The sequence below is a fragment of the Equus caballus genome, chromosome 8 (assembly GCF_041296265.1).
Source record: "Equus caballus isolate H_3958 breed thoroughbred chromosome 8, TB-T2T, whole genome shotgun sequence".
Classification (NCBI taxonomy): domain Eukaryota; kingdom Metazoa; phylum Chordata; class Mammalia; order Perissodactyla; family Equidae; genus Equus; species Equus caballus.
Genome location: NC_091691.1, coordinates 15,959,745 through 15,979,859, shown reverse-complemented (window position 1 = coordinate 15,979,859; position 20,115 = coordinate 15,959,745). Strand labels below are relative to the sequence as shown.

At 46.2% G+C, this 20,115-nt stretch overlaps 1 protein-coding gene and 1 long non-coding RNA gene across 2 annotated transcripts; one reads left to right on the top strand and one right to left on the bottom strand.

Annotated features, from left to right (window-relative positions):
• Positions 1 to 339: 339 nt before the first annotated feature.
• LOC111774633 (uncharacterized) lies at positions 340 to 17,104 on the bottom strand. Its single transcript, XR_011420802.1, has 3 exons — positions 17,049 to 17,104; positions 6,935 to 7,103; positions 340 to 1,152 (listed from the first exon to the last, which is right to left on the bottom strand). It is a non-coding gene; the product is annotated as an uncharacterized lncRNA (long non-coding RNA).
• On the top strand, positions 16,208 to 19,712 carry DYNLL1 (dynein light chain LC8-type 1). Its single transcript, XM_023647027.2, has 3 exons — positions 16,208 to 17,381; positions 17,596 to 17,733; positions 19,281 to 19,712. Exons 2-3 carry the CDS (start codon positions 17,602 to 17,604, stop codon positions 19,416 to 19,418), a joined length of 270 nt encoding a protein of 89 aa, XP_023502795.1. The 5' UTR covers positions 16,208 to 17,381; positions 17,596 to 17,601; the 3' UTR covers positions 19,419 to 19,712.
• The last annotated feature ends 403 nt before the right edge of the window (positions 19,713 to 20,115 follow it).

Sequence of the window (20,115 nt, the reverse complement as noted above, 5' to 3'; positions counted from 1 at the left end):
AAAAGTAGTTAAGAACCATTGGGACCAACTGCTTACATTTACAGCCTTGTTGTGATGGCACGTAGTAGCTGCTTCCTAAACACTAGTGATTTTATCCACTAGTACTTAAAGAGAGAGTTGTCCTAGGTCCAGAAAAGGGGAAATGAAGTACACAATGGCAAATGGGCTCCTCAAATTCACCATTTTATTTTCTAAGCCCCAAATTCCTTACCCTCAACCCAGAACTTTTCCCTAAATATTTTCTACTCTGTCACATACCTTTGAAACTTAGTTTACGGCAAAGTAAACCAGAAATACGAGCAAAGGGTTGCGAAATGATTAATGACAGTGCTAGTAATGTTTTTTGATGCAGCAAGAGAATGCATTTATTTAATAGAATCCCAATGTTTTTTGGACTCAAATCAATTTTGTACTAAGCAGATTTTTACTGAACTGTGTCAATATAATTTGGTAACAGCACCTCAAAAGTAAAGACATTCCTTAAAGGTCAAAAAAACAAATATAGGAAATATCTGGAGATTTTTAAAAAGTGGAAAAAATGAACAGAGAGCCAAGAAGCTTCTAAGGCACACATCCCCCAGTGTAACACATGCACGGTAGCTGAACTTCCTTCTCTCTGGCTGAGGCTGGCTCTCCCCCTCAGTCAGCACATGGGCAGGGCTCCTCTGAATGTCACATTGACACACCTTCCCTGGAGCTAGGCAGATGGGGACCCGTTTCTTTTGTTATTCCATCCTTCTCACTGGCTGCCAGTTTGTGGTGTCGTGGCACACTCCTTGAAGTTGCCTGCAGGAGACCAGGTTTTTTCCCTCATGGAATGCTTCAACTCCAACTCTAAGAGCCCAGGGTTGTGTACATGGCATCTGGGACTTTGGTGACTTCTCCACTCCTTGCCCACTTGACATTTATTCATTCATTCAACTGATATTTATTAAGCCACAGAACTGCCTGGCTCTGTGTTGAGCGCTGGGGATACGATGGTGAGCAGGACCCAAACTCTGCCCTCACACCATCCACAGACAACTAAAACGGCGACTACAACGAAGTGAGATATGTGCTATGAGAAAAACGGGGCTCCTGCAGCTCTCAAGCCAGACTGGAGTGGGGTGTTCAGGGAAGACTTCCTGGAGGGAGAGGCTTCTAAGCTGAGACCTGAAGAAGAAGCTGGTGTTAGCCAGGTGAATGAGGAGGAAAAGAAAAGCGTTCCAGGCAGAAGGAAAAGCATGTGCAAAGAAAACTGAGAGGACAGAAAAGAGCTTGGTGCTTCAAGGAAGCTAAATTGCACAGTCAGGGCATGGGGTGGGGGGCAGGGGTGTTCTTTCTCACTCTAGAGCCACAAGTGACTTAGAGTGAGATGCCCTGATGTAAATCAGAGCCTGGCGGGGTTAGATTATACATGTAAGTCCTAAGTATTTCAGCAGCTCAATGGAAATCAGTTTGAGATTGCCTTTACCGTACAAATGTTTATTGTACATCCCTGATGAATAAGATGCTTGTAAAGAAGATGAGAGGTTCAGGCTGGGGGGAGGGGAGAGCCTGAGGGGAGTATAGTGTCACAGTCTCCAAGGGGAGCTGGGAATAGCAAAGGGGTGCTTGTTTGCAAGCCAGAAGGAGAGCAGAACAGGACCAAACAAAAATCCAATGATCCCTCCTGGGCCTGAGGAAGAAGGCGCAGGGGGAGCTGTATTCAAAATGCTAGGATGTTTATTAATAATAACTATGATTCCAAAAAAACCTGGAAGCAACCTCAAGGTTCCTCCAGAGGAGACTGGTTAAATGAGAAATGCACAGTTCTGAATACTATGCAGACATTCAAAAGACCAAGTCCATATGTGCAGGTATGGAAGGATCTCCAAGATATCTATGGAATGTCTACTGTGTGCGCTGAGCTAGATGCTAGGGTCACAGCAGTGTAGGAGACAGTGTCTGCCCCCTTGGAGAGATCCTCATCTCCACACCTTTATCTTGGCCCTTTATTATCTGCCTCACCAGCCTCTCCTCATGTCCCACTTCTCTAGGATCTGCTGTGTCTGAAGACTAGTGGTCTTTGCAGGTCTTTTCCTTGGAACATTGATTCTCTCTCCACCTCTGCCTCCCCAATCTTTTGCCTGACCAAACCCTCCTTGGCCTTGAGGTCCTTGACTTAAGGAGTTGGTATTCAGTGGTGCCAAGAACTGTGTGACCCAAGTCTAGAACTTTTCTCCCAGTTTGTACCTCTGAAAGGCCTAGTTGTCCCCTGTTGCTCCTTTCATTCCCTCAGTATTTTTGCTGGTTGATTTGTCTAAGCACATTCCAGAATCTTTTTATCAAGTTCTATATGGCATCCTGCTGGTATTTTAATTGGAATGATGTTAAATCTGTAAATTTACATGGGGAAATTTTTTTCATTCTTGCTATATTTGGCCTTCCCATCCAGAAACTTGGTATCACTTTCCATTTATTCACGTCTTTTTTTTCTCTATTTGTGGCTTATAATTTTTATATTTATTGAAGTCTCTATATCTAGCACTGTGCTAATACTCAGTGACTTCCTGTGGTGTCTCTTTTTTGATATCACCTCTGGCACGAAATGTGTCATTTTCCTGTATCAGTTCTCCAACACTAACTGAGTGTCCAACAATTCGATTCTGACACCCAGAGTTAGTGCAGACCCCCACAGGTTAAGGGCTTAGTCCCACAAGACTTACCCTCATTCAGATGCCAACTGCAAATAGGGATCCCAGTCTACCCACACTTCTTCCTGGCTGGCTACAAATTTGGGGGTTCCTATAGACTGAATGTTTATATAGCCCCCAAAATTCATGTGTTGAAACCTAACCCCCAATGTGACAGTATTAGGAAGTAGGGCTTTGGGAGGTGATTACGTCATAAGGGTAGAACCCTCATGAATAGGATTAGGACTTTTATAAAAGAGGCCTCAGAAGGGCCAGCCCTGTGGCATGGTGATTAAGTTCATGCGCTCCAATTTGGTGGCCTGGGTTCACAGGTTTGGATCCCAGGTGCGGACCTACACCACTTGTCAGCCATGCTGTGGCAGCGACCCACATACAAAATAGAGGAAGATTGGCATGGATGTTAGCTCAAGGCTAGTCTTCCTCAAGCAAAAAAGAGGAAGATTGGCAACAGATGTTAGCTCAGGGAGAATTTTCCTCACCAAAAAAAGAGGCCTCAGAGAGCACCCTCGCCCCTTCCACCCTGTGAGGACACAGTGAGAAGATGGAAGTCTATGAACCAGGAAGTGGGCCCTCACCACAACCTGACCATGCTGGCACCTGATCTTGGTCTTCCAGCCTCCAGAACTGTGGGGAATAAATTTCTGTTGTTTATTTATTTTTATTTTTTATTATTTTTTTGAGGAAAATTATCCCAGAGCTAACATCTGCTGCCAATCCTCCTCTTTTTGCTGAGGAAGACTGGCCCTGAGCTAACATCTGTGCCCGTCTTCCTCTACTTTCTATGTGGGATGCCTGCCACAGCATGGCTTGAGAAGCAGTGCATAGGTCTGCACCCAGGATCTGAACTGGCGAACCCCAGGCCGCTAAAGCGGAGCATGTGAACTTAACTGCTGCGCCACTAGGCTGGCCCCAAATTTCTGTTGCTTATAAGCCAGCCAGTCTATGGTATTCTGTCATAGCAGCCTGAACAGACTAAGACAGGAGTCATCAGCATGGAGATGGTATTTAAAGTCATAAAAATGGAGACCATGAGAAGTGGCCCGGAGTCTGAGGTCTGGGACACTCCTTCCTTAGAGGTCACGGAGAAGAGGTGGAACAAGCAGATGAAGCTAAGGAGGAGCAGCCAGTGAGATAGGAGAAGACTGGTGGAGTCCTGGGGGTCCTGGAAGCCAAGCGAAGAGTGCACTTCAGAGAGGAGGAGAGCAACTGTGACAAATACATCAATGGAGAGTGCTGAGAACTGGCCACTGGATTTAGCAGCATGGCAGTCACTGGTGACCTTGATAAGCTGTTTTGGTGGAATGAATTGAAGAGAGAATGGGGGTGTCTTAGTCTGTTCAGGCTGCTATAACAAAACACCATATACTGGGTGGCTTGTAAACAACAGAAATTTATTTCTCACGGTTCTGAATTGGAAACAGTGAGTACAGACAACTCTTTGGAGGAGAGCTGAGGAGAATGTATAGTCAAGGGAGGCATTTTTTAAAGATGGAGAACATTGCAGCAGGTCTGTACACTGATGGGAACAATCCAGTAGATGGGAAATTGATGATGCAAGAGAGGGAGAAGAGACAATCACGGGAGTGAGAGGAGATGGATTCAGTGCCGAGGATATGGCCTTAGACAGGAGCATGAACGGTTCATGTCTGATAACTGGAGGGGAGGCAGAGTGCGTGCATACAGAGCGGGGTGGATGGGTGGGTGGTTGGATGGGTAGAGGTGATGGTGGGAATGAAGAGAACTGCATTAAAAAATAAAGTAGATCTATATGTTGTGACAGGAAAAATGTAGAATCATCCCATTTTGGTAAAAAGAAAGAAAAAAACGATTACAGTATATGCATTAAAAAAAAATCTAATTTTAACAGTTGTTATCTTTGAGTTGCAAGATTACCAGAAACTTTCTTTTCCAGATTCTAAATTTCTGCAGTGTTTGACTTTTATATGATGAGTACCTATTACTTCTGAAAGTGGAATAAAATAAAGATTATTTTTAACTTTGAAGAATGTTCATCAGAACAAAACATTGTTACAATATTGAAGAATTGGAAACAACCCATGTCCAATGATAAGGGATTGTTTCAAAAAGTTATGGACTATTAAGGAGCTATTGAAAAATTATGTTGTAGAAGGCTTTTTAAAGACATGGACAAGCAGGTAATGAAAATGATACATACAGTGTAATAGGTGTCATATATATGGTATAGGTATACGATATAGGTATCATACATATATATACATATGCATAGAAAAAAGACTCGATGTATTTAGGGCAAAATATTAAGAATTGTTCTCTCCATACAGTTAATATTTAGAATCTATTCTTTGTGTTCTTCTGTATCTTCTACTGTGTACATATTATTTTTATAATTTTTAATATAAAATGGATGTCAGGAAAGAAAACCAATTGGTTAAAAACTCTGTAAATATTTCCCATATGTAATGGCTGTGACATTGACACTGAGAACAGCCTCAGTTGGCTGCACGAATTGCATTATTTTACTTTATAGCCTGGTGGTAAAGGGCCCATAAATCCAGGAGGGTGATTTATATGAACTCAGATAGAAAATAGTCACAGAGGCTCTTGCCAGAGCCACCTGGCCCCCCTGCTGATTAAATAATATCTTGGAGCTTCTAGGGGGATGTGCCTCCTGGAAGAAACAGATTTTCATGTTCCAGCCTTAAGCTCTGACTTTGAGATGCCCAGATGACAAGTTTGGAGGTACCAAGGGTTCAGCTCTTACGGAGAGAGAAGGATAACCCCCTGCCCTGGAGAGAACTGGGCCTCTGCAAACGTGTTTAAAATGGAGGAACTGAGAGACTGAGGCAAAGGGGCAACACTCAAGAACTTCCTCACTGGTGTCCCAGCTGCCGCACTGGGCCCCCTTGGCCCACTCTCCTCAGTGACCCTCTGATCATGTGATCCTCATCTGTAGCCTTTCAGGGCCACTGGTGGCCTCAGGATGAGTCTATGTGTCTTAACCAGGCTCACAAGGCCCTGAAGGTCTGGCTGCTGCCCACCCCTCCAGCCTCATCTCTCCTCCCCCAGATCACTTTTGTGGAGCCAAGCTGTTCTTCCTTCAGCTGTCAACCTCCTTCCAGTCTTCAGGCCTTTGAGTATGCTGTTCCTTCCACCTGAGAAGCTCCCTGAATTTCCCCTTAGCCTAGGTTCCTACTCCTTTAGATTGCTGCTCAAATGTGACTTTCCAGGAAAGCCTTCTCTGCCTCCCAGGCTAGGGCAGTGCCCCCATTAAAAGCTCTCCTACTGGGGCTGGCCCCATGGCACAGCGGTTAAGTTCATACGTTCTGCTTCTTGGCTGCCTGGGGTTTGCTGATTCGGATCCCGGGTGCAGACATGACACCACCTGGCAAAAGCTATGCTGTGGTAGGCATCCCATGTATAAAGTGGAGGAAGATGGGCATGGATGTTAGCTCAGGGCCAGTCTTCCTCAGCAAAAAGAGGAAGATTGGCAGTAGTTTAGCTGAGGGCTAATCTTCCTCAAAAAAAATAAAAAAATAAAAAAATAAAAAAGCTCTCATACCAGCCCACCTTCCCTGTCATTTCATTTGCCACAACTGTAATCACATCATTGTGTGCATCTTGTTCAATGCCCACCTCCTCCACACACAAAATATAAACTCCATTAGGATGGGAGCCATATCTCACTTTAATGTCCCTAGTGCCTAGATGGGGGCCTTGTACTGAGTAGGTGCTCAATGATATGTGTTGAAACAGTGAATAAGTGACTAAGAGGCAGGGCAGGAACTCTCAGTGTTTATCCTCTAAGTGGCCAAAGCACTTAGGCAGGAAAAATTAAATAAGTAATGGAGCGTCTCTTGGGCAAGTGCCAAAGGATGTACATCTCTGTACCTAGCACCTAGCTCAGGGCCTGGCCCTCTGAGTAAAGGCTCAGTGAATGCTGACAGCTGAATAAGCATTACCTCTTCCATCTAGACGTACTCCTCCCTCAGTGGTGATCTCATCCAGTCCCATGGCTTTAAATGTCATCTATGATCTGATGACTCCCCAAATTATAGCTCTAACCTGGACCTCTTCCCAGAACTCATATATCCAACTGCATATCTGACACCTCCACTTGGAACGTCTAATAGGCATCTCAAACCTAACATGGCCAAAACAGAAACAAAACTTTTTGTTTCTGTTTTGGCCAGCCTTCCTCAACCCAATCTATTCTTCTCATTGTGTAGGCCACAGGTCTTGGAGTCATGCTTGACTCCTCTCTTTCCCTTGCACCTTACCTTCAATTAATCAGCAAATCTGTCAGCTCCACCTTCAGAAGATATCAAGACTCCAACCACAGGGCTGGCCCGGTGGCACAGCGGTTAAATTCACATATTCCGCTTTGGCAGCCCAGGGTTCACTGGTTCGGATCCCAGGTGTGGATATGGCACTGCTTGGCAAGCCACGCTGTGGCAGGCGTCCCACATATAAAAAAGTAGATGAAGATGAGCATGGATGTTAGCTCAGGGCCAGTCCTCCTCAGCAAAAAGAGGAGGATTGGCAGCAGATGTTAGCTCTGGCCTAATCTTCCTTAAAAAAAAAAAAAGAATCCAGCCACCTCTCATCTTACCTCTGCCTGGTCCAAGCCACCATCACCTCTTGCCTGGACTGTTGCAACAGCCTCTAACTGACTGTCTGCTCCCACCAGCTTCCCCATACCCTATCCTCCACCTGGTAGCCAGGTCATCAAGTCTTGGCTCAAACGGCATCCGCCCAGAGAGGCCTGCCCAGAAATAAGACCTGCCCCCTGCTTCGCCCCCATTTCCCCCACCCCGGTCACCCTTGGTTCTCTTATTCTACTTAATTTTTATCCATTGCACTTATCAGGGTCTGACATATTTTTGCTTATTATCTTTATTCTCCTACTAGAATATAAATTCCATGAAGAAGGGACTCTGTCTGTTTTGTTCTCTTGTGCATCCCTAATAGGGTTGTGGTCACCAATCACTATGTGTGGGGAAGAGGGGTTTTCCCTCATACCAACAAGTAATGCTCTGGACACCAGCTGAGTGTCCTACAGTTCACCTCAATTCTGCCACTATGTACCCAGAGATAGCATCAGATTCTATAGGTTAAGGGTTCAGTCCTACAAGACTGCCCCACTCACTCCATTTCAGATGCCAGTCACAAGCCCAGCTTGTTACCTGTGCTTCTGATCAACTGTCTATAAATTAGAGGCTCCTCGATGCCCTCCTTGGGTTCAATTAATTTGCTAGAGCAACCCACAGAACTCAGAGAAACATTTTACTTACTAGATCACCAGTTTACTATGAAAGGATATAACTCAGGAACAGCCAGATGGAAGAGATGCATAGGGCAAGGTATGTGAAAGGGCACAGAGCTTCCAGGCCCTCTCCAAGCATGCCAGTCTCCCCACATCTCCACGTGTTCACCAACCTGGAAGCTCTCTGCACCCTGTTCTTTGGAGGTTTTTTTGGAGGCTTCATGACGTAGGTATGATTGATTAAGTCACTGGCCATTGGTGATTGAACTCAGTCTCCAGCCCCTCTTCCCTCTCCGGAGGTCAGGGGTGGGACTGAAATTCCAACCCTCTAATCACATGATTGGTTCCACTGGCAACCAGCTCTCATCCTTAGAGGCTTTCCAAAAGTCACATTATTAACGTAAACCCAGTTGTGGTAGAAAGGGGCTTGTTATGAGTAAAAAACACCCATTTCACCTTAATGGCTATGAAGGGATTTTAGGAACTGAGGAAAAGAGACTAAATACTATGACAAAAGATGCTCTCCTTGCTCTTATCACTCAGGAAATTCCAAGGGTTTTGGGAGCTGTGTACCAGGAACCAGGACGAAGACCAAATATATATATTTCTTTTTTTTTTTTTAAGGAAGATTAGCCCTGAGGTAACATCCACTGCCAATCCTCCTCTTTTTGCTGAGGAAGATTGGCCCTGAGTTAACATCCATGCCCATCTTCCTCTATTTTATAAGTGGGATGCCTGCCACAGCATGGCTTGTTAAGCAGTGTGTAGGTCCGTGTCTGGGATCTGAACCGGCAAACCCTGGGCCGCAGAAGTCTTAACTGCTAGCCACTGGCCCGGCCCCCATAATATATATTGCTTATTATCAATCACAATATCACAATCCTGAGCACCTGGAACAGTGAGTGACACCTAGTTCTCTCTCAAAAATCTTTCAGCAATCGTGAATGAAACTCTGAATGAACTTCTGAGTTCCAAAGAGTCAGGTTTTCTCCTAGTCAGTGATTAAGAGTGGAGATGCCAGAAATTAGATACCAACTACCTGTCCCTTTGTCTGGAGCCCTAGAATAACTGAGATTTAACTCAGGGACACTTTGCATCTAATTAAAGAGTGACACCGAGGTTGCCTAGTGAGTCAAAGGGGACTCAGCTTCTAGAGCAGACTCACGTCCTGCCTCTTTGTCCACATTGGAGGGAGCTTGTTCTATAAGTGTTGGACCTCCCATCCTTGTGTCTGTAAGTAGGCCTGCCTCTCTTGTGGTCTTTACATGGGGCTGTGAGTTTGGCATCTGTCACATTCAGACTCAGTCTAGATTTTTTAGGGCAATGGCTCTCCAGAGGGGGTGATTTCACCCTCCAGGGGCTGTTTGGCGCTGTCTGCAGACATTTTTGATTGACAAGTGGGCATGAGGTGCAATTGGCATCTAGTGGGTAGAAGCTAGGGATGCTGTTAAATATCCTCCAATGCAAAAGATGGGCCTTCACAACAAAAAACTTTCTGGCCCGAAAGCTTAGTGCCAAGGTTGAAAACTCCTGATTTAGGGTAACATGCATGCTAATTGGTAGCTAGCATCATTGACTTTTGCCATGTGCCAAGTCCTGCACTACATACTTTATGTGCAACATCTCAATCTCCAAATTGTCCCTGAGAAGCAAGGACTATTGCAATCCTATCTTTACAAAAGAGAGGTGGACTCGCTTACCAAAGGTCACATGCCTTAGGAGGGGCAGAGTCAGGATGCACACCCTGGCCTCAAAGTCTGTACTTTTAGCCTCGGCTTTGGGTTGCTCTGCCCACTGACTGGGAGCTGAGGGGGCCTGCTTGGGCTCTGCATGTGCCTGAATATATCTGCTGCCCCTATGGACAGAAGGCTGAGCAATGAGCCTTCAGAGGTGTCTGTCTACTCAGTTGAGGCTTGGCTATTGGCCAGAGGGGAGATTTTTCTTCCCGAGTTGTCCCAGCCTCTCACCTCACTCTCCCTGCACTGCAGTATAGTACTTGGCTCCAAAGCTCAGTTCCCCTGCCAACCCCAGGCTAGTGCCAGCCCTTCTCTGTGGGGAGGAAGCTTCTGGATTCGGACCTAGGCCTTGTGCACTCTCCCATTGAGCCCCTCCTTTCTGGGGAGCCCCTCCTTTCTTGAATCAACTCTGGGGGTTGCAAGGTCACATTTCACACTTCCTTTCAGATAAGGGAAGGCTGGAGCTGCTAGTTTGGTGACAGAACTCATGGTCCAAGAAAGGGCTTGAGGTCCCAGAAAATCTTGAAAAGTAATTGCTGGTCAGGGCTGGGAGCAGCGCAATCCTGGGCCAGTGGTGGGGTGGAGGTGGAGCAGGCTGTGGTTATTTCTAGGCTGTTTGCGGGGGGCTAGTGCTCCAAGCCTTGCGAGGAATCCCTCAGCCTGCTTACAAACAATTCCAGGGAGTTTTCTGAAGGCCCTGGGAAAATCTGATGGCTAAGGTACAAGGTATTTTGTCCAGAGAAGATCAAGAAAGTCAATGACTAATCTAGGGTCAAGTTTGAGAGGAAGCAATGCTGAATTAGCTTGAAATATCCATCCTTTCATCCATCCATCCATCCATCCATCCATCCATCCAACATATATTTAGGGTACTCTTGCCAGAGGCCAGGGATGTTTAGAGTCTCCAGGAAAATGCATCAGCTCCCTTTGTCTGGGGAAGCGGGGCAACTCAGAGGTTCCAACTACTATGTGGGACTGTGGAATCAGACAGACCAGAGCTCAAATTCCAGCTCTATCATTTCCTAGAAGTGTGATTTTAGGCAAGGGATTTTACCTCTCCAAACCTCATTTTCTTCATCTGTGTAATGGAGAGACCAGCTGTTCTTGAAATCCCCCTCATAGAGTTGTGAGAGGTCAGTGAGATCATGTGTCCCAAATGCCTGGCACACGGTAAGGTCTCAGTACACAACAGCAATAGCTACCTTTTTTTGGAACTTGGCTAGGTCTTTAGATGCCTTGTTTAATATAATCCTTGCCACCACCCTATAATGAAGGAATTATTTCCATTTAAAAATCAAGAACCTGCCCTTCTGAGAGATTAACTAACTAGTAAGAGGTCACACAACTGAGGTTTTTTCCAGGTCTGTCTGATGCTAAAGCCTATGCTCTCAGAAATTGTGCCTCCCCCAAGATGATTTCCCGTGGTCAGAATAGGAAATGCATGTTTTCAGGCTCAGAAGGGTTTTCAAGCACATTTAGCCACTAGGAGTGGAATAGATTGAGTTGCCTAGATATGTAATGCTCTGGAACCCCAGATAGGCCAATTCAGTGGGACCTGGTGAAGGAATCTTACATTCATTCCAGGAGCCTGGGGTATTCTAGAGCAATTTCTTTTTCTGCTTTTTCTCCCCAAATCCCCCCAGTTTATAGTTGTATATTTTGTTGTGAGTCCTTCTCGTTGTGACATGCGGGACGCCGCCTCAGCATGGCCTGATGAGCAGTGCCGTGTCTGTGTCCAGGATTTGAACCAGTGAAACCCTGGGCCGCCAAAGCGGAGTGCACAAACTTAACCATTCAGCCACGGGGCCGGCCCCTAGAGCAATTGTTCTTTATTTTCCTTGGGTTCTGAACCCCTTTGTGAATCTGATGAAAGCTATAGATCTTCTCCCTGGAAAAATGCCTGTGAGTGCAACACACATTTTATGCATGATTCCAGAGGGCTTGTGAAACCTCTGAAATCCATCCATGGGCCCCCTTTAAGAACACTCCTCTAAGGGCCAGCCCCGTGGTGCAGCAGTTAAGTTCACAAGTTTCACTTTGGTGGCCCAGGGTTCACTGGTTCGGATCCTGGGTGAGGACCTATGCACCGCTTGTCAAGCCATGCTGTCCCACATATAAAATAGAGGAAGATGGGCACAGATGTTAGCTCAGGGCTAATCTTCCTCAAAAAAAAAAAAAAAAAGAACCCTCCTCTAGGGCAGCATTTCTCAAGTGTGGGACACATCAGCAGTTCAGCAGTTCAACGAGATCAGTTCAGCAATATGAGGACAAAACTATATTTATTTCTATTTTATAGTTATCTTCTATTTATGACAAATGAGACTGGTTTTCCATTTATGGTGATGATATATCATCAAGGAAATTTAATTAAAGAAGAATATTGAATAAGTAATAGTAAAGATAGGGTGCAGGTATGGCAAAAATCATGAGGATGATTTAGGAAACTCTAGGGTTTCTGCTTGGTGGAGTCTTAGTGAGTTTACTTTAGCGTCATCTGAACTTCCAGAAGATGCTGGAAATGACCTATTCTTGGGCTCTCTAAATCTGATGGGATGGTTCTGATCAACCAAGAACACTACTGAGGGGCCAGCCCTGTGGCCAAGTGATTAAGTTTGCATGCTCCGCTTTGGTAGCCCCGGGTTTGCTGATTCGGATCCTGGACGCAGATCTATGCACTCCTCTTCAGGCCATGCTGTGGAGGCGTCCCACATAGAAGAGCTAGAATGACCTACAACTAGGATATACAACTATGTACTGGGGCTTTAGGGAGGAAAGAAAAAAGAGGAAGATGGGCAACAGCTCAGGGCCAATCTCTCTCACCAAAAAAAAAAAAAAAAGCTACTAAGTCTCCATTTTCTCCCCTTCCCATAGAATGCCCCTTGTGCCAACAATGAGCTGATAAGCTGAATCTTCCCTGCTGCCAATCAAAACTACACCAGATATTGTCTTCGTGCAGCTCTAAGTGCAGGCATTTTGGGGCTGTACCCATTCATTTATTCAGCATTCATTCAGCAAACACTATGTGCCAAGTGGCAAGCAGAGGACATGCTCCATTTACTCCCAGAAAGTATGAAATCCCTGCCACCCAAGGATAAAGCAATCTGTCTGATGTGATGGAAAGACGGTAGATTTGGAGTCAGACCAGGACCTTAGAAATCAGGCTCCATAACTAAATCACTGTGTATCATGGACACGTCCCTTCTCTTCTATGGTGTTTTTTTTCTGACACCACTGTTTTTTTGTTTGTTTGTTTTTCTAACACCAAATACTTATTTTTCCACACTAATTCTCCATTCTCCAACAACAACTGGATGTCCAACAATTCAATTCACTTCTGACCTTGACTCCCAGAGTTAGTGCAGACTCCACAGGCTAAGGGCTCAGTCCCACAAGACTGCCCCCACTGCAGATGCCAGCTGCAAATGGGGTTCCCAAGCTACTCTCACTTTGCCCAGTTGACTACAAATTTGGGGGTTCCCACCACCACCTCCTCAGTTCCGATAATTATCTGGAATGACTCACAGAACTTAGGAAAGTACTCTACTTACTATTACGGATTTATTATAAAGGATGCAACTCAGGAACAGCCAAATGGGAGAGATGCATAACGCAAGGTATCAGGGTGGAGATGGCACAGTTTCTATGACCTCTTTGGGTGCACCACCCTCACAGCACCTCAAGGTTTTGGGCTTTTTATGGAGATTTCATTACGTAGGCATAGCCACTGGTGACTGAACTCGATGTCCAGCCCCCTCCCCTCCCAGGAGGTCAGGAGACGGGGGGGATGAGGGAAGGGGACATGGGTGAGGATAGAGGGTTAACAGTTTCAACTCTCTAATCACATGGTTGGTTCCTCTGCCGAACAGCTTTCTAGATATCTGAAGCTACTTAGCCCCCTTCACCCTAAAGAGTCACCTGATTAGCATAAACTCAGGTGTAGTTCATAGGGGTTCATTATGAACAACAAAAGACACTCTCATCACTCAGGAAATTCCAAGGGTTTTAAGAGCTCTGTGCCAGGAACACTGGATAAAGACCAAGTATATATTTTTTGATTACACTATACCTTCCTTGAGCCTGTCTTCTGGTTATAAAAAGAGGGTATTCAACTGGATAAGAGGTTGCAAACTGGAGGCCGATAGGCCATATCTAGACTGCACTCTGTTTTAAAAAATGAATTTGTAACCAACATTTAAAAATTATGTTTCTCATAGAAATAATCCAGATTTCTGATCTCTCCTGAAAATCAGAAGATCTAGCAACACTAGGTCAGCATTCCCAAATGGCAACATCTGCCTGCACCTTTAAAAGGGCTTTTCTATTTGCCATAGTCCCCACCATTCCCTATTGTACCACCTACCTCGCCTGACTCATTAACGTTACCTCCTGGGCCCCTGTATTTCTAAAGTCCTTTCAAACCCCCAAACCTATGATACGAGAAGGATTAGGTTATTGTCAACTACAAGCTCCTTGAGGATGGGGCTGTAACAAATTCTAGATAGAGATATATATATATATATATATATATATATTTTTTTTTTTTTTTTGAGGAAGAGTAGCCCTGAGCTGACTACCGCCGATCCTCCTCTTTCTTTTTTTGCTGAGGAAGACTGGCCCTGAGCTAACATCTGTGCCCATCTTCCTCTACTTTTTTTTATATGTGGGATGCCTACCACAGCATGGTGCTTGCCGAGCAGTGCCATGTCTGCACCCAGGATCCGAACCAGAGAACCCCGGGCCGCCAAGAAGCAGAACACGCGAACTTAACCGCTGCACCACCGGGCCAGCCCTAGATATATATTTCAAGCATCCAAGTGCTGCACAGTACATTTCTCTGATAATTAGGGAATACTTATTGCCTGCCCCACTGTGGGATAAATAGATAGGAAATGAGAAATGATTCTGCAGAAATAAGTGATAAAGGAATGAAAGAGGCAGAAAAGTTTTTGGTACCTAGAAATAATATCTCCAAAGGGTCTTTGGGGGTTAAACATAGGCCAGAAAGTCATGGGTTTCTGATAATGCTCTTTTTTCACATTTAAATAAAATTAGGGTCAAGATCTAGTTTAGATGAGCAGTGAAAACACAGGAGATGCTAAGGAAGGCAGGTGCTACAAATGGAGAAAAACCTATAGGCATTTATCAAACAAAATCCTATTATCTGTTAGAAAACCTTAACATCATCCCATTCCACTCCTTTTCTTCAAAATTGTAAATAAGAAAAAGGCACACTGTCTACTCAGCTAAATGTATTAAGGTAGTATTGAAGGGAATGGATTTTTTTTTTTATTAAGATTTTATTTTTTTCCTTTTTCTCCCCAAAGCCCCCAGGTACATAGTTGCATATTCTTAGTTGTGGGTCCTTCTAATTGTGGCATGTGGGACGCTGCCTCAGCGTGGTTTGATGAGCAGTGCCATGTCCGCGCCCAGCATTCGAACTGACGAAACACTGGGCCGCCTGCAGCGGAGCGCGCGAACTTAACCACTCGGCCACGGGGCCAGCCCCTTGAAGGGAATGGATTTTAAGGTCATCCAGACCTGGCACTTACTCGTTTATTAACAGCATGACCTTCTGAAGGTAAATTTCCTAATCTGTACAATGGGGATATAAAATCCGGTATTTTTTAATTCAATGCATGTTTGATTCAATACATACCATGCGGCAGACACTGAATTAGATGCTGAAGATGCAGCAGTGAACAAGACAGGCAGGGACAGATAGACAATAACCAAGCAAATAAATCCATGAGATAATTCCTCTGAAGGAATAAATAAGGCAAGTACCATGGAGGAAATAAAAGTGTTGTTGTAGAGAGTAATTGAAAGGTGGTGGGAGAGGGCAAGTGGAGATGGGAGTGCAGGGAAGGTGGCATTTGAGCTAAAATCTAAGTGAGCGGACAGCGATGCCAAGAGGGAGAGAGGAGGGAGGGGTCCCAGGCACACTGTTGTGTGGAATAACTGATGAACACAAAGCACTTGGTGGTAAGAAACCACTCAGTAAACAGCTGTTATTCTTATGACCCTATTCACCTTACTCTCAGCTCCTCTGTTTAAATAAGAAGCTGGCCAAATCATAGATCAGAGGGATATATATATGTATACACACACACACACACACACACACACACATATATGAAAAGTAAAGGTCCCCAAGAGATTCAGGATTCAGGTTCTGGCATCACCAGTAGATTCCGCAGCTCTGAGTGGTACACCCAAGTCAGGCAGAAGCACTAATTAGCCTCACTCCTGCTGCCAACCCAACTTCTTCCTCAGGAGCCACATCATACAGAACTAATTTAACTCCTTACACCACCAATCCCGCCATGAGTAACCTGGAACTAGGAAAAGCCTCTGAATTTGATTCAATTGATATGCATATGTTGTACCTGAGCTGCTTATTCCGCCTATTTAAAAAAAATTTTTTTTTTATTGCTTTTCTCCCCAAACCCCCCCAGTACATAGTTGTGTATTTTAGTTGTGGGTTCTTCTAGTTGTGGCATGTGGGACGCTGCCTCAGCGTGGCCTGGCGAGCGGTGCCACGTCTGAGTCCAGGATCTGAACCAGCGAAACCCTGGGCCGTGGAAGTGGAGCACCGGAACTTAACCACTAGGCCACAAGGCCAGCCCCAAGACCCTCTTTTTTAACCACTTAGTGGTTAGCCTCCCTAAGCCAGAGGAAATATCTTTGAGGGATGCCTTTCTATACATCAGGGCACCTCTGCCGGAGAGATAAACCCCCAACCAAGAAACTCCTACACAGGAAAGTCTGCCTCATCTGAGCAGGAAGCCCCACCCTGGGCACACACCCAGGATCAGGACTCCCCAATCCACCCAGAGGGCCCTCCACCCCCTTAACTTAAAGGAGGTCTGTATTGCCCAGCAGGGAGACCCCCACTCGGGGATAATCCCTTAATTCATAAGGAAACCTTCTCCCATTCCTGAAGATTCCCCCAATATTTCAGAAGAGGACTGGCTACATAATTTGCGGGGCCCAATGCAAAATGAAAATGTGGATCCCTTGTTAAAAAAAATTAAGAATTTCAAGAATGAGACAGTAGAGCATGAAGCCAAGCCCCGGGGCCCCTCTACTGAGACTTCAGTGGTCGCTTGCCCCTGAAGCTGCCCCGGCTTCAGAGATACCCTTTCAGTGAAGGGATGGGCCACCTTAGTCAGAATCTGTAAATCCTTCCGACCCGGGGTGGAGGTGGGGGGGTGCGTAAGGCTCCCAACTTCCTAAGACTACCCTTGTTCGAGAACACAGTCTGGGACAACATCCGTAAATTTGAAATCACTTCCCCTGGCTCGGGCAGAAGCTCCCCTCTCAGGCCTCTAGCCGCTGGCCGGCCTCCTAGACCCCCGCCCCAGCTCTGCCTTGGGGGTCTGTGGGCCTCACCGTCTCTCCGCGTGCGGCCCGTTGCCTGGGCAACCGACGCCGCGAGCGGTGCATTGTGGTCTGCAACAAAATGCAGCAGAAAGATCCTGAGGGAATCATTGAGTCCGTCGACCAATGGAAGAGTCCTGGGAGCTGCGTTGAGCCAATGGGGACGTTCGGCGGGGGGCGGGGCCGGCGGGAGCAGGGCGGGGCCTAGGCGCTAGGCGGCGGCGGCGGGCTTGGGGCTCCTTAGATGCGCCACGGCCTCGGTAGCGACGGACGCTCCTGCTGGGTCTGAGCCTTGCCAGCCCCTCCCCCAGGAGACCGTCGCAGTCGGCCAGCCCCTGCTCCGCGGTGAGACACTCGCGGGCTCCGGGGGCTTCGCAACTTGGTTTCGTCCCCCGCCGGACTTCCCCCGCTGTTCGGTCCGCGCGGCTCGCGCCTTATGGGGCGGGGGGCGTAGTCCCAGGGGGGCGTGGGGCGGGCGGGGCGCCCCGGGGGAGCTGGCGCCTCGCAGGCGCAGCCCGCGCCCCAACTCCTCACTCCTCTTCTGGGCGTCGCCCTGCAGGTAACCATGTGCGACCGAAAGGCCGTGATCAAAAATGCCGACATGTCGGAGGAGATGCAGCAGGACTCGGTGGAGTGTGCTACTCAGGCGCTGGAGAAATACAACATAGAGAAGGACATTGCGGCCCATATTAAGAAGGTGAGGACGGGGCGCGGGCCGTTTGCGCGCAGCCGAGGCGAGTTACAACTTAGTTCTTTCTCTCCCATCCTGCGTCCCCAGAGCGCCTGGCGGAGATCCTTGGGGGCTCGCGAGGCAGCTCCGGGGGGTAGAGGTTTCCAGAAAGGACGCAGATGAATTTTGCGCTCCTCTTGGGCAGACCAGACCCTGGGCGCCCGAAGTTGTTTTATTACCCAGGTCTGCGGGGGAAAACGCCACCTAGCAACGGTTTCTAGGATCGGGGAGCAGCGGTTCCCCCTTCTGCAGGATTCCTGCGCTGAGGATCCATCTGGGTGTTCCGGAGGGGGCGCTGCGTGGGTGTTTCCAGCCGGGCCGGAGGGAGATCTTGCCAGCCTTCCAGTGGGGATTTTAGTCTGCAGTTGAGGGAAAGTGGGTGGTGGTGGTGGTTGAGGGCTGGGGTGGGGGCTTGGTAAATGGCACTCTGTAGAAAGCTGGCAGGACTGCCAACTTCTTCGAGCTGTGTGTTCTGGAAGGGAAGGAAGCTGGCAGCCTAAGCCGTGGGAGGGTTCCAGTTGAGAATGGGAAGATGAAAGACTTAAGATGGAATAGAGATGCCTTTTTTGAGCAACGCAGCAGTGCGTTCGTCTGGCTTGTGAGAATGTTATTCCCCTTAATAGATCTAAAAGACGTTCACGCTGCATACAATATGAGTAGCCAAATTTTGCGTAATTCACAAGAGAGACATGTAAGAATTTTATAGAGAAAGATTAGCTTCGGCTCCTGCCTGTGGTCAGCTAGTGAAGAAATTAATACAGACATTCTAGTCCCCAGAGCCCCTTGGGGTGGGGAAAATAGGGCAAAGTTGTTCCTGCAATTTGCTCTCTTTGTGGACCAGTTGGTAGACAAGCACCATCAGGACAGATGCGGACAGGAGGACTGTTGAAATCATAATTAATAAAATTTGACCAGGTGGCTCAGATTTTGCTTCCGGCATTCTTAAAGGAACAGTGGAATACCAAGTATCTTGTTCCCTTAAATTTTGATCCACAATAGTTTAGGTGCTAATTGAGGTTTTGTCCTTTTGGAAGTCTTTTGTTTTCAGTGATACTGGAGTGCAGTTAAGGAATTAGTTATAATGGGGAATTTGGGGCTTAAATATCATTTTCTTGGATTTTGGGGCCTATGATATACAGTAGGAGGATAGTTAGTTTACACATAAGAACATGATAAACTACAGTTGTTGGTCACCTGCTGTCAATGAATAAGATTACAGAAGTTATGAAGGTGAAATTACCATGATAACAAAGCACCCTGTCTTTGAGGCTGCCCTTTCTGCCCTTTATTTACTTGCCCAGCCCCCATTCCCAGCTTAGCTCAGATTGCAAGTATGTTTGCATTAATGCACTATGTAGGCGACTTGGAGCTTGGGGACATTCTTTCATTCTAAGAATTTGCAGATGCTAACGTTCCTCCTTTCTGCCCCTACAGGCTCTGCTTCTCTAGGAGGCAAACTCTGACTTCTGGTTTAGCACTAAAATTCTAGTTTTTTTTTTCTTCCCCACCCCTAGGAGTTTGACAAGAAGTACAACCCCACCTGGCACTGCATTGTGGGGAGGAACTTCGGTAGTTACGTGACACATGAAACCAAACACTTCATCTACTTCTACCTGGGCCAAGTGGCCATTCTGCTGTTCAAATCTGGTTAAAAGCATGGACTGTGCCACACACCCAGTGATCCATCCAAAAACAAGGACTGCAGCCTAAATTCCAAATACCAGAGACTGAAATCTTCAGCCTTGCCTAAGGGAACAACCTCAATCTTTGAACCTTTATTGTGTTGTTTTGTACAGGGTATTCTCTGTACTAATTTGTTGTGGTTATAAAACAACTAGCAAAACAGCTTACATTTGTATTTATTTTCTATTCCATACCTCTCTGCCCCATGTTTTTTCTCCTCAAAATCCATTCCTCACAAAAAAAATAAATCTGTTGGAGAAGTGTGTGTTAGTTACGATTTGTTCAAATCTAGGGTTCAAGATGGCCTATCGTTTGATCTTGACTAGGTTAGTGGGGCTGAGTCCTTGATGTTTCTGTGGGATATAACAGCCTATTAAGTAGTCTTGAGTCTTTAATTCTTAGCCATCCTGCAACTGTTGTGCATGGAAGAATACTCAGAAGTGCATGTCATGCGTGGCAGAGAAACTTGGATTAAACCTTACTCCTAATCTGACAAATACTATCTTTAAGTGCTCATTTTGTTAAAAGATGTTGCTATAGAATGTTTTGGGCCTTAAGCCTCAGGTGGTGCTGATAAATGTGAACTAGAACTCCTTTAAGCTTTCTATGGCTGTAAAATGGAAGTAAGCTGATAGAGTTGTGCTAATGAGAAATTTGCTGGCCTCT

Excerpts from the sequence above, each read along its gene's own strand:
- DYNLL1 (XM_023647027.2), top strand. The coding sequence starts at position 17,602 with ATGTGCGACCGAAAGGCCGTGATCAAAAATGCCGACATGTCGGAGGAG. Across the intron at positions 17,734-19,280 it reads TTGCGGCCCATATTAAGAAG|GAGTTTGACAAGAAGTACAA; the intron begins GTGAGGACGGGG and ends CCCCACCCCTAG.